General features: G+C 55.3%; 1 protein-coding gene across 3 annotated transcripts in view; it reads right to left on the bottom strand.

Annotated features, from left to right (window-relative positions):
• The window catches only part of LOC146813554 (uncharacterized), a 185,981-nt gene that overhangs the window by 66,938 nt on the left and 106,293 nt on the right, over positions 1-12,750 (bottom strand). For all 3 annotated transcript variants that reach the window (XM_085620326.1, XM_085620327.1, XM_085620328.1), the window contains exon 3: positions 5,323-5,406. In XM_085620326.1, the coding sequence (XP_085476452.1) occupies positions 5,323-5,406 (84 nt within the window). The remainder of the gene's footprint in view (positions 1-5,322; positions 5,407-12,750) is intronic.

Raw genomic sequence — 12,750 nt, 5'->3', positions numbered from 1 at the left:
AGGCCCCGGGAGGTCCGGGTGTTCACCCACCGGTCAGCCTCGACGGCCAGTTTCCGAGGGTCTGTGAGTTTGCTGTCCAGGAGGTGCTGGCGCAGCTCTACGAAGCAATTAGCGGCCAAGTGTTCCCATGCGATTAGGTCGAACAGCTCCTCAAAAGTGGAGACCTTGCTGCCCTTGATCCATCCGTCCAAGGCCCGGCTGTAAAAGTTCACGTACTCCACCCATGTAGTACCGGGTATCTTTTTGCAGTCTCTAAACCGTTGCCGGTACATTTCAGGGGTGAGCCCATATCTGGCTACCAGGGCCTCTTTCATGTGACTGTAGGAGTTCATCACGGTGGAGGGCAGGTCCAGCAGGGTATCTCTCCCCTCACTCAGGAACCGGCCCCACAGCCCAGCCCCCCAGTCGTTCTGCGGGACTCGGTGGGAGGTCATGGCGACTTCGTAGGCCTTGAACCATTGCTGAATGTCGTCGTTCTTATAGTATTCTTTCACCACATCCTTGGGGATGTGGACCTTCGGTTCCACGGAGGAGGAGATGGGTTGTGTTTCCGAGGGTCGGGCCTCCGCCCTCTTGTCCTTGAGCTCGATTTCTTTTAGGCTACGTTCGTGCTCTAGTTTGAGTTTCTTTTCTTCGTGTTCTCTCTGTCGTTTCTTTTCCTCTAGTTCTCCGTGTAGGCGTAACTGTTCTACTGCCAGTTTTTTCTCAGCCAGTTTTATCTCTCCTTCGATTTTTAGTTTTGCTAGTTCCAGTTCGTGGTTGCGACTTCTTTCTCGGTCCGCTAGTTCCTCTGGGGATAGGCCCCCCTCGGGGGCGCCGTTCCTCCCCGGGCTGCTTCGTGGTTCGTTGGGGTGCTCTCCTTCTGCTTGTGACCGGGGAGTTTCTGCCTCGACCCAGGTTTTTAATGCCCCCTGGAAGTCCTCTTTCGTGCTTAGTCCGGTGGTAGCGATCCCAAAGTCTTTGCAAAATTGTTTCAGTTCTCGGTGCGTATACGATTCTAACTGGTCCTTTTGAAATGCCGTGCTTGGGTTGGTGCCTGCGGCACCTAGGGAAGTTTCTCCTTCCATTCTTCTTGGTGGTGCGTAAGCCGTCTACTGCACGATCTCTAGGTGTTGGCTCCGATCCCGTCGCCTGCCACCAAATGTTGGAAGGCGTTCCCCGGGGAGGCTGCGGAATGGGTTCCTGACCACCCTGAGGCCCACCTTTCCCAGAATTAGGCCAAGCAAGAGCAGGGAGGCCCTTCCTGGAAGGGTCTCGCACCTAGGATCGCACGTGCTGCGCTTATTCTCTCTACGGATAGAGGGACACCACACCGTAGTTCGTTATAAGGCAATAAGCTTTTATCGGTAGTTGTCAGGGATCTTTATGATCCGGCAGGCAGGTGCAGAATTAATGCCACAAGCGGCAGCGATCTTGTGATGATGGGAAAAGGGGTAGCGGGACAGTCTTTCAATCAGTGTCTCTGCGAGGTATCCGGCGCACAGCTCTCAATCCTCGAGCTGAGGGGGATGTTGCTTCTCTCTGCAATCTCTGCCGATTCTCTTGGAGGAGCGGGCCGCGAGTCACTCAGCAGGCACCGGAGAGTCGTAGTTCAGGGAGCCGCGACGGCGTCAGCAGGGCTCAGATAGTTCAGAATTCGAGGAGCCACGACGGCGTCAGCAGGGCTCAGATGGTTCAGCGTTCGGGGAGCCGCGACAGCGTCAGCAGGGCTCAGATGGTTCAGAATTCGAAGAGCCGCGACGGCGTCAGCAGGGCTCAGTTGGTTCAGAGTTCGGGGAGCCGCGACGGCGTCAGCAGGGCTCAGATGGTTTCAGAGTTCAGATAGCGTTTCTTCTGTTCGGTGAGCGATCGAGCCACGACCAGGTCCGCAGGCTCTCGTCAGTCCAGGTCTTCTCAGCCTCTCGTCCCTTCAGCACCCCTTGTTATACTCCCCCTCCTCTTTGAAGTCCGGAGTCCTCGCGGAGAGGGGTCTCGTGCCTGGGGGGCGATGTGTCGGGGTTTCCTGTCGCTCAGCCCCTTGATCTGTTCAGATGTGTCCGGGAGGGACCCCAGACGCCCAGCAGGAGAGGCGCCCGCTCACCGGGGGCCTGGTGGCCGATCGAAACCTCCCTCGGGGAAGAGTCCAGAGGTGTGACAGAGTCGGCGCCTCTCGGTCTGGTTTGGGGGGGGGGTTTCGTTCTCCCTCGGCCGGGCATGCGTGTTGGGGGTCTGGTCGGCCCTCTGGATGTTGGTCCACGGAGGCCGGAAGGCCGTGCCCACGAGGTACGGCGTGTTTGTAGTGTGACTTGCTGGTCGGGAGGGCCCACGCCACGAGGCCGGTCTCACAACTCTCATGCTCATCCTCCTTCGCACCCTCTGTACTCTCACCCTCATCCTCCTTCGCACCCTCTGTACTCTCACGTCCCCCGGAGACCCACAGTGCTCCAATGACCCGCCTCTCCACGAGTCTCTTACTCTCTCTCCCCTCCACAAGTCTCTCTCGCTCTCATTCTGCTCTCAGGCCCGGAGACCATGTCTTCTTACACCTTCTTGTATCACAGGGGTCTCTGTACAACTTGTGGGGAACCCAGCATTCCTGGTAAAAAAATCTGTTCAGTGTTACTCTTGAGCCTCGCCGGCCCCCTCACTCTTGCCGTCCTCGCCTCCATCAACAACCACAAAAGAGAGTGATGTTTGCAGGGAGTCCTTCCTGCCCTCATTTGTTACTCCTCTGCCCCAGCATCTGCGCTCCTCCTCTGCCCCAGCCCGATCCTCTGCCCTCCTCCTCGGCTCTCCCCCTCCCCTACCCCAGCCACTGACCTCCTCCTCAGCCTCTGCCCTCTTCCTCCTCAGCCTCTGCCATCCTCCACTGCCTCCTGTGCCCTCCTCCTCCTCCTCTGCCCTCCTACTCTCCTGCCCCAGCCTCTGCCCTCGTCTTCCTCTGCCCCAGCCTCTGCCCTCCTCCTCTACCTCTGCCCATCTTCTCCTCCTCCTCTGCCCTCCTATGCCCCAAAATCTGCCCTCCTCCTTCTCTGCCCCAGCCTGTGCCCTCCTCCTCCTCTGTCCAGCCTCTGCCCTCCTTCTCTGCCCCGCCTCTGCCCTCGTCATCCTCTGCCCTCCTCATCCTCTGCCCTCCTACTCCTCTGCCCCAGCCTCTACCATCCTCCTCCTCTGCCCAAACTCGGCCCTCCTCCTCCTCCTCTGCCCCAGCTTCTGCCCTCCTCCTCTTACCCCGTCTCTGCCCTCCTCCTCCTCCTCTGCCCCAGCCTGTGCCCTCCTCCGCCTCTGCCCAGCCTCTGTCCTCCTCCTCTGCCCCGCTTCTGCCCTCCTCCTCCATCTCTGCCCATCTTCTCCTCCTCCTCTGCCCTCCTATGCCCCAAAATCTGCCCTCCTCCTTCTCTGCCCCGCCTCTGCCCTCCTCATCCTCTGCCCTCCTCCTCCTCTGTCCCAGCCTCTACCATCCTCCTCCTCTGCCCAAACTCGGCCCTCCCCCTCCTCCTCTGCCCCAGCTTCTGCCCTCCTCCTCTTCCCCAGTCTCTGCCCTCCTCCTCCTCTGCCCCAGCCTGTGCCCTCCTCCGCCTCTGCCCAGCCTCTGTCCTCCTCCTCTGCCCCGCCTCTGCCCTCCTCATCCTCTGCCCTCCTCCTCCTCTGCCGCAGCCTCTACCATCCTCCTCCTCTGCCCAAACTCGGCCCTCCTCTTCCTCCTCTGCCCCAGCCTCTGCCCTCCTCCTCTTCCCCAGTCTCTGCCATTCTCCTCCTCTGCCCCGGCCTCTGTCCTACTCCTCCTCTGCCCCAGCCTCTGCTCTTCTCCTCTGCCCTCCTCTGCCCATACGTCTGCACTCCTCTGCCCTCCTCCTCCTTTGCCCCCACCTCTGCCCTCCTCCACTGCCCTCCTCTGCCCCAACCTCTGCCCTACAGTCAACACTGAGGGGAGCACAAATTGTGGACTGCATGTACCATGAAGCAAAGGAGCAAACATTTCTGAGACATGATGCGGTGTCCGGCCGTACCCTTTTCCCTGACCAAACTGATTTTCCTGACCTCCTCTACCATTTATCTCACGTTCCTAATGTTCCTTTTTGTAAAAATTGGGTTCCGGCCCATTGATTACACTTCATTCGGCCCGACTGCGGATGTAAAGATACAACTCCTAAATTACCGAATACCAAAAGTCGTAAAGTTAGACTTTTGTCTTAGATTGCCTTTGTGAATCGGGCCCTATATTTATGGCTTCCAATCAGCAAGCTTGCTCACAGCACCCCTTTTGACTCTCCTGCTCCCCCAGTCAAGCAGGGAGAGAGGGCTCTGTAGAGGGACAGAAGGACCGAAGCCGCTTCAGGCGTCCTCCCCTTCCCAGAGCATCAGCTGCGTTCCCAAAGCATATTCTGTGTGAGCATGGTCTCTGGGAAACTTTGTGCACTTTTATTTAGGTGTGTTCGTGTGTCTGCAGAGTGTTCCCATGTGGCGGTGTGTGTAGCAGTGTGAATGTGTCTGGGCAAGCACATGTGTACCTTTGTGCGTTTGCTTCAAAGTGTGTCTCTAAGTAAGCATGTGTGCACTTTGTTTGTGTTCATGAGGATGTTTCTCTGAGTGTGCACCTTTGTGCGGGTTCATGTGTTTTGGTCAGCATCTATGCACCTCTGTTTTTGTGAGGGTGTGTTTCAAGGTGCACACCTCTGTGTGCCTCTGAGTGTGCATGTCTGTTTCTCTTTGTTTGCCGGTATCGCTGGCAGAGCTGGTGTGTGTACATACGGGGGTCTGAGGTAAGAATGTGGCATTAGCTGTGCTGGTGTGAACGTGTTGGGTTAGCATGTCTGCGGTTATGTGTGTCTGTGTGTTTTGTTGAGTTAGTATCTGGGCACGTAAGTGTGTCTGTGTGTGTCGCTGGGTTATCATCTATGCGTGTATGTGTCTGTGTGTGTCGCTCGGTTTGCATATATGCACGTCTGTGTCTTTCGCTGGGTTTGCATCTATGCGTGTATGTGTCTGTGTGTGTCGCTGGGTTTGCATATATGCACATCTGTGTGTGTCGCAAGGTTAGCATCTACGCACATATGTGTGTCGTCTGACCATGGCCATGTCTACAGCATCAGCTTCCCCAGAGGTTCTTGTTGTTCCTCCTCCTTTGCAAACTACATGTCAAGCCCCTTTGTGACCTACTTTATCTGTAGTAGGTTTCCAGGACTATGCTGGAGCACATGTGCATGTCTGTGCATATGTGAGACATATATGTTGTGAGTGGGAAGGCATTTGAGCACAATGTGTGTCTTTCTGGACCCCTAAGAGCTGAGGGGCACGCTTTGGTAACTCTATCAGGTCCCTGCCATGGCACTTCTCACCTACCTTTCAAAGAGTCCTGGTGGTCCCTGGACAACAGCTCTTGCTTCCCTTGGGCTCTCCAAGAAAAGACCGTGGCGAGCACAGGACCTGTCAGCAAAAGACAACAGACACCAGTCACTCTTCACGGGACCTCCTGTAACCTTGAGAAATGTGTGATATTCACCCAAGTGTCAAATGTTGGACTATAAAACTGACATCTACCGCAAGATGTGTTTTTTTTATAAGAAAAACATCAAGAAAACCAATGTGGGATACAAATACAGGCAAAAATCAAATGGCAGCGTCCACAGGAGGCTGTCACAAAAAAGAACAGAGACCTAGAAGCACATGAGCACAAATAGAGATAGAAAAAAAGAACGAAGCTAGATGCTGCGAAGCTATGAATAGAGACGTAAAGACACAGGGCTACAGGAAGAAGTGAAGAGACAAGAACACAGAGACGCAAAGAGCTGGACTCAAGGAGTGAGCCGTCCAGAGATGGAAGAGCACACAGGCACAGACAGCCACAGAGACAAACAACAGAGACAGACCTGGAAGAGGACGCACACAGAAGACAAACGTGCTAGGGATAAAGGAAGTGAGGGTAGAGACAGACCCACGCCGCGAAGAGCAGAGAGAACAGACACCCTGAAGTCCAGTGGGTGAGTCAGAAGTCTAAAGGCTGTGGTTGTGGCAGATGTCCAATGGCAGTGGTTGTGGCAGAAGTCCAATGGCAGTGGTTGTGGCAGAAATCCAATGGCAATGGTTGTAGCAGACGTCCAATGGTGGTTGTGGCAGAAGTCCAATGGCTGTGGTTGTGGCAGACGTCCAATAGCAGTGGTTGTTGCAGAAGTCCAATGGCTGTGGCAGAAGTCTAATGGCAGTGGTTGTGGCAGACGTCCAATGGCTGTGGTATTAGTGGAAGTCCAATGGCTGTGGTTGTGGCAGAAGTGAAATGGCAGTGGTTGTGGCAGAAGTCCAATGGCAGCAGTTGTGGCAGAAGTCCAATGGCAGCGGTTGTGGCAGAAGTCCAATGGCAGTCCCAATGACAGTGGTTGAGGCAGAAGTCCAATGCCAGTGGTTCATGCAGAAATCCAATGGCAGTGGTTCTAGCAGACGTCCAATGGCAGTGGTTGTCGTAGAAATACAATGCAGGGGTTGTGGCAGACATCCAATGGCAGTGGTTGTGGCAGAAGTCCAATGGCAGTGGTTGTGGCAGAAGTCCAATGGCAGTGATTGTGGCAGAAATCCAATGGCTGTGGTTGTGACAGAAGTCCAATGGCTGTGGTTGTGGCAGAAATCCAATGGCAGTGGTTGTGGCAGAAGTCCAATGGCAATGGTTGTGGCAGACGTGCAATGGCAGTGGTTGTGGAAGACGTTCAATGGCAGTGGTTGTGGCAGAAGTCCAATGGCAGCGGTTGTGGCAGAAGTCAAATGGCTGTGGTTGTGGTAGAAGTCCAATGGCAGTCCCAAAGGCAGTGGTTGTGGTAGAAGTTCAATGGCAGTGGTTGTGGCAGAAGTCCAATGGCAGTGGTTGTGGCAGAAGTCCAATGGCAGCGGTTGTGGTAGAAGTCCAATGGCAGTGGTTGTGACAGAAGTCCAATGGCAGCGGTTGTGGCAGAAGTCCAATGGCAGCGGTTGTGGCAGAAGTCCAATGGCAGCGGTTGTGGTAGAAGTCCAATGGCTGTGGTATTAGTAGAAGTCCAATTGCTGTGGCAGAAATCCAATGGCAGTGGTTCATGCAGAAATCCAATGGCAGTGGTTCTAGCAGACGTCCAATGGCAGTGGTTGTCGTAGAAATACAATGCAGGGGTTGTGGCAGACGTCCAATGGCAGTGGTTGTGGTAGAAGTCCAATGGCTGTGGTATTAGTAGAAGTCCAATGGCTGTGGCAGAAGTCCAATGGGCGCGGTTGTGGCAGAAGTCCAATGGCTGTGGTTGCGGTAGAAGTCCATTGGCTGTGGGTGTGGCAGAAATCCAATGGCAGCGGTTGTGGCAGAAGTCCAATGGCTGTGGTTGTGGCAGAAGTCCATTGGCTGTGGTTGTGGCAGACGTCCAATGGCAGTGGTTGTGGCAGACGTCCAATGGCAGTGGTTGTGGCAGACGTCCAATGGCTGTGGTTGCGGCAGAAGTCCATTGGCTGTGGTTGTGGCAGAAATCAAATGGCAGTGGTTTGGGCAGAAGTCCAATGGCAGCGGTTGTAGCAGAAGTCCAATAGCTGTGGTTGTGGCAGACGGACAGCCGTAGTGGTTGGAGCAGAGGTCTAAAGGAAGTTGTCGGGACAGAAGTAAAAAATTCAGCTTGGAAATGTGTGGTAGGTCAACAACAATGACAAACTGATTCATTGTCTTTTATTACGAAGAGCATTATCTAAATGGCACAGAGACAGGCCACAAGAAAGCAGAGCAGTGTCCACAGAAGATCAAGTGGAGGGTTAAAGAGATAAATACAAAGGTCATACCATAGAACAGTGAAGAAGCAGGAGAAAAATGGAGAGAGAATTAGTGATTTAACCAAAAGAAAGCAAAGATTAAGGTACAAAAACAAACGGAGACAGTGGAACAGAGAAGGCAACGGAAATGGTGTTCATCTCAACTGAGAAAAAGCCACGCCTCCTTCATTATCAAATAAAATCTTGAAGTGCCCTGTGGTGAAGGGGGTAATTTGCAAATTAGAACAAAAACCAGACACGAAGAGTACCCTGGCCCTCCACATCGAGGACGAGGAGAATTAGTAACCTCCTTCACCATGTGTGCGCGGCTCCATAAAGTGAGGACACATCTTAGAGTACAGGTAAAACCACAGACATTGAAGTAAGAGCAAGAGGTGGAGAGGGACAGGAGAGCTAGGGTGTGTGAGAGACACAGAGTGAAAGAGGGTCACAGCTCCCTGCATAAAAAAGGAGGCTGTCTCAGACTCAAGGTAGGGCCACAGACACTGCAGTAAATAAAACGGAGGGAGAGAGAGACAGACAGAAAGAGAGAGTGAGAGAAAGTGTTTGTGTGTGTGAGAGAAACAAAGAAAGAAAATGTGTGTGTGGGTGTTAGAATAAAAACGCTTTAGCTGTGTTGTTTACATATATTGTCTGCATAAGTCAGCATTCGCTGCACCATTTTATGTTTGGCCGCCATTTTGAGCCATGATCAAAACTAGCTTCTCTCTGTCTTTGCGAGAAGCAGCCTTGGTAATTTTCGTTTCCTTCAAGGTTGGGTCTTGCTGTACTAATGAATACACTGTTCTCATTAACGCATACCTTTCCCACTAGATAGAGGCCTGCTCCCACTAGTCCAGCGATGGGCGCAGGCAGAACCACCTTGGCATAGAGATAGTGTGTGCCCGGTCTCAGGATCGAAACTTATCCTTCTGTACCTCCTTTGTGTAGATGCCTCCATCCGGAAATTTGCAGTTTGGGCGTGCCTTCACTGGTTCTGAATCGTACGTAATGTATCACCATGCTTGCTGATGTCAGTCCCTCTGCAGAAATCCCCAGAGACTGGGCAGACTGGGCTCGTTCGAGTGTATCTGAATAAATACTTGGTTTGTATTTTCTACTGTCTGACCGACTCTTCATTTGTATGGAAGGCTGAGAGGTGGTTGTTGGACAGGCCACATGAAGGGCTTGCTCCCTCCCCGCATGACAGGGCCCGAGCCCCGGCCCTCCAGGTGTTACCCACAGAAACAACCCGCACCCCGTCTCCAGACGGGACTCCTGCCCCCGGACATCTCTGTATCATGGGGCCGAACCACTACCGGCTCCCTCGCCCGGCCCGGCCGACATCTTGGACACTGCACCACGAGGCCGCGTGGCCTCAGCTCGACCCTAACCCTGGGCCTGGCCAGGCCCCGACATCCCGGCACCACCATCCACCCAGGAGGTGAACGGACCACTTGGCAGGTCAATGGGAGAAAGAAGTGTCGATGGCTCTCCCCCGCCAGGTGCCGATCGCCCCCCAGCTCCCCCGGGCGCTGGCTCCACCCCCTGCTGGGTGTCTGGACTCCCTCATCCCGGACCTCCCGACCTCCAAGTGCGAGGGTCCGGACATCAAAGGGCACCAGACCTATAACTGGGGCAGCTCCAGAGCAGGAAGGCAGTTGTATCCTGGAGTCGAGAGACACCGAGAAGAACTCATCCTTGACGGACTACCGGCGCTGCCGTAGTCCTGCCTTGTGAACTATCATCCTGCCTGCTGGCGCTGCCACGGCCTTCTGCATCCTCCATCCTCGTCGGGACCTGCTGGCGCTGCCGCGGACCGTTGTAACTACCACCTTCGTTGGGACCTGCTGGCGCTGCCGCGGTCCGTTGTAACTACCACCTTCGTCGGGACCTGCTGGCGCTGCCGCGGACCGTTGTAACGACCACCTTCACCGGGACCTGCTGGCGCTGGCGCTGCCGTGGCCCGTCCAGCTAGAACACCGAGCTCGAGGATTGTGAGCTATCCATCATATCATCGCATCTACCAGATTGGTAACCAGACTGTCCCGCTACCCCCTTTCCCAACCAAGAGACTAGAATCGAGGGGACCCCTGAGTCCAGACCTCCTTGTACCATTCTATCGTACCTAAGAGATCGCTTATAAAGAACGTTAAACCTTATCCTTGTGTGGTGTACATCTGTGGGAGGGAAGTTACTCGTCTGTACGATCGCTGGAGACGGCTCTCCCCGGAGACCTCTCCCCTTGTCCTCGGCCGACCCTCCCGGTCCGTCTAACATTGGTGGCCAGCGGCGCGATCCGAATCAACGCGTAATCGTACAGAGAGTAGCTCACCCCACGACGAAACCACAATGTCAACCAAAGAGAGCGGATCCACCGAGAAATTCCAGATGGAGAAATTGGAAGAGTACAGCCATCGTGAATTGAAACAATTCTGCATTGAACTAGGCATTGCTACCACCGGTCTGAGTACCAAAGACGATTTCAAGCACGCCATTGAGTCGTGGGCAGAAACCGGGGCCGCCAGATCCCCAGACCAAAACATTGCAGCATCAGAGAGGAACACCACGGCTCCCGAGGAGCGAAGAACGGGCCTCTCGCAGGAAGAGATCCAAGAGAGAGAAAAAAACAGACTACATGAGTTAGAAATGGCACGGCTCAAAATGGACGGTGAACTAAAATTAGCCGAACAAAAACTGAACCTAGAGCATCTGCGGCTCCGAGAAGAACGGGAAGAAAAACAGAGGCAGAGAGAGCTCGAAGAAAAGAGATTAGCATACGAACACGAGCGCAAACTGGCAGAAATAGACCTATGGAAGCAGAACAAAGAACTGGAGGTGCCCGAGCGACCGCGCACCCCGGGAGCGACAGAAAAGAAAGTCCACATCCCCAAGGATGTCGTTCGAGAGTATGTCCGAGAGGACGACATACAACAGTGGTTCAAGGCCTACGAGATCGCCATGACCTCCCACCGGATCGATCGAAGTGACTGGGGAGCCGGTCTATGGGGGAGGTTCGTCAATGAAGGCCGCGATGCCCTGTTACAGCTCCCAGACCATCTGATGTCATCCTATGACCACATCAAGGCTGCCCTCCTCACCCGATATGGGCTCACACCCGAAATGTACCGCCAGAGGTTCCGAGACTGCACCCGGATCCCGGGTACAACTTGGGTGGAATATGTCAACTATTTCAGCCGAGCCTTCGAGGGTTGGATCAAGGGAAGCCACGTAACGACCTACGAGCAACTTTTTAATCTCATGGTGTGGGAGCACCTCTCTAACAACTGCTTCGTCGAGCTCAGGCAGCACCTCCTCGACAGTAAATTGACTGACCCACGGCAACTCGCCGCCGAAGCTGACCGGTGGGAAAGCACCCGAGTGGGCCGGAGAGGGCCGCACGAACAGAACCGGAACAACCAAGGTCAGCACCGTCCCCGAGGAGGAGGAGGAGGCCAGGGACGAGGAAGAGACACCGTCCCGGCCGCTCCCGCTGCCAGCACCCCGCCCCCGGCCAGCCGGGGCAACCCCCCGATGCGCCCGGGGTTCCGAGCCAATGTCACGTGTCACCGATGCCAGCGAGTCGGCCACTACGCCAATGACCCGAACTGTCCACAGAACCAAACTCCGAGACCCCGCCAGGTAGCTGCCGCCGCCCTGGGGGGAGAACAAATCTCCGAAGAACAGGAAGAATACGAGCAGGAACAACAAGAGTGGGAACCGGTTGCCATGGTTCTAGCGTGCCTAGGGGGAAGAGACATGGTCCCGCGGGCTCCCCTACCCGCCAACACCAGAAAATATAGTCAGTGGGTGAACATTAATGGACGCCGGGCCGAAGCACTACGTGACACGGGGGCCAGTGTGACGGCCGTCCGCTGTCACCTGGTAAAACCAGAGCAGATCCTGCCGAACATTCTCTGCCCCGTCCGTTCAGCCGACAATTCGGAGAGTTTATGTCGGATGGCCTGCGTCCCCTTCGAATGGGGAGGAGTCTCCGGCATGTTGAAGGTGACGGTCCGAGATGATGCCCCCGTGGACTGTCTCCTGGGGAATGATCTTGAGAGTTCCCTGTGGGCCGCCGTAGAAAGAAGAGAGCACCTGGGGATGTTGGGCCTCCCGGACTGGGCGTGCGTAACCACCCGGTCCATGGCCACCCGTGCCATCCCCCGACCCGAAGAACCAGAATGGCCAGCACCTCCTCCCCCGATCGCTCCAGTAGAGGACACCGACCATACCGACCCCCCAGAGCAAACCCCTGAAGGGCTCGCTCAGCCCCAGGACCTTCCCAACCTGGCTCAGTGGTGTCAAGAAGGGGGGCCCACCCAGGAACAGTTCTGTCAAGAACAGAAGACCTGTCCCTCCCTCGAGGGACTCCGCCAGCAAGCCCTCGCCCAGAGCGCAGGGGACACCACCGGAGCCCATTGGATCTATTGGGACAACGACCTGTTATACAGCGAACAGAGAATCGCGGAGTTAGGGGCCAGTCGAGTGCTGGTGGTGCCCCTCCGTTTTAGAGACTTCCTGTTAAATTTGGCCCACGATGTCCCTCTGGCGGGACACCTGGGCCAGGACAAAACCTACAGTCGCCTGGTGACCCACTTTTTCTGGCCAAAAATGAGAAACGACGTCCTCAACCACTGCCGGTCCTGCCCCACGTGCCAGGCCAGCGGGAAGAGCGGCCGCAAACTCAAAGCACCTCTGCAACCCTTCCCAGTTGTCACCACCCCGTTCGAGAGGGTGGGAATAGACATTGTGGGGCCCCTGGACCCCCGTACATCACAAGGACATCGGTTCATCCTGGTACTGGTGGACCACGCCACCCGCTACCCCGAGGCTGTGCCCCTGCGAACTGTAACAGCCCCGGTGGTCGGCCGGGCCTTAATGGGGATCTTCTCCCGGGTGGGCTTCCCCCGAGAAGTCGTCAGCGACAGAGGCACAAACTTTATTTCGAAGTATATGAAGTCCCTCTGGCAACAGTGCGGGGTCACCTACCGATTCACGACCCCCTATCACCCTCAAGGA

Source organism: Triturus cristatus, chromosome 7, assembly GCF_964204655.1.
Source record: "Triturus cristatus chromosome 7, aTriCri1.1, whole genome shotgun sequence".
NCBI lineage: Eukaryota > Metazoa > Chordata > Amphibia > Caudata > Salamandridae > Triturus > Triturus cristatus.
The sequence above is the reverse complement of the archived record's forward strand: the minus strand, read 5'-3'. Positions and strand labels throughout refer to the sequence as shown.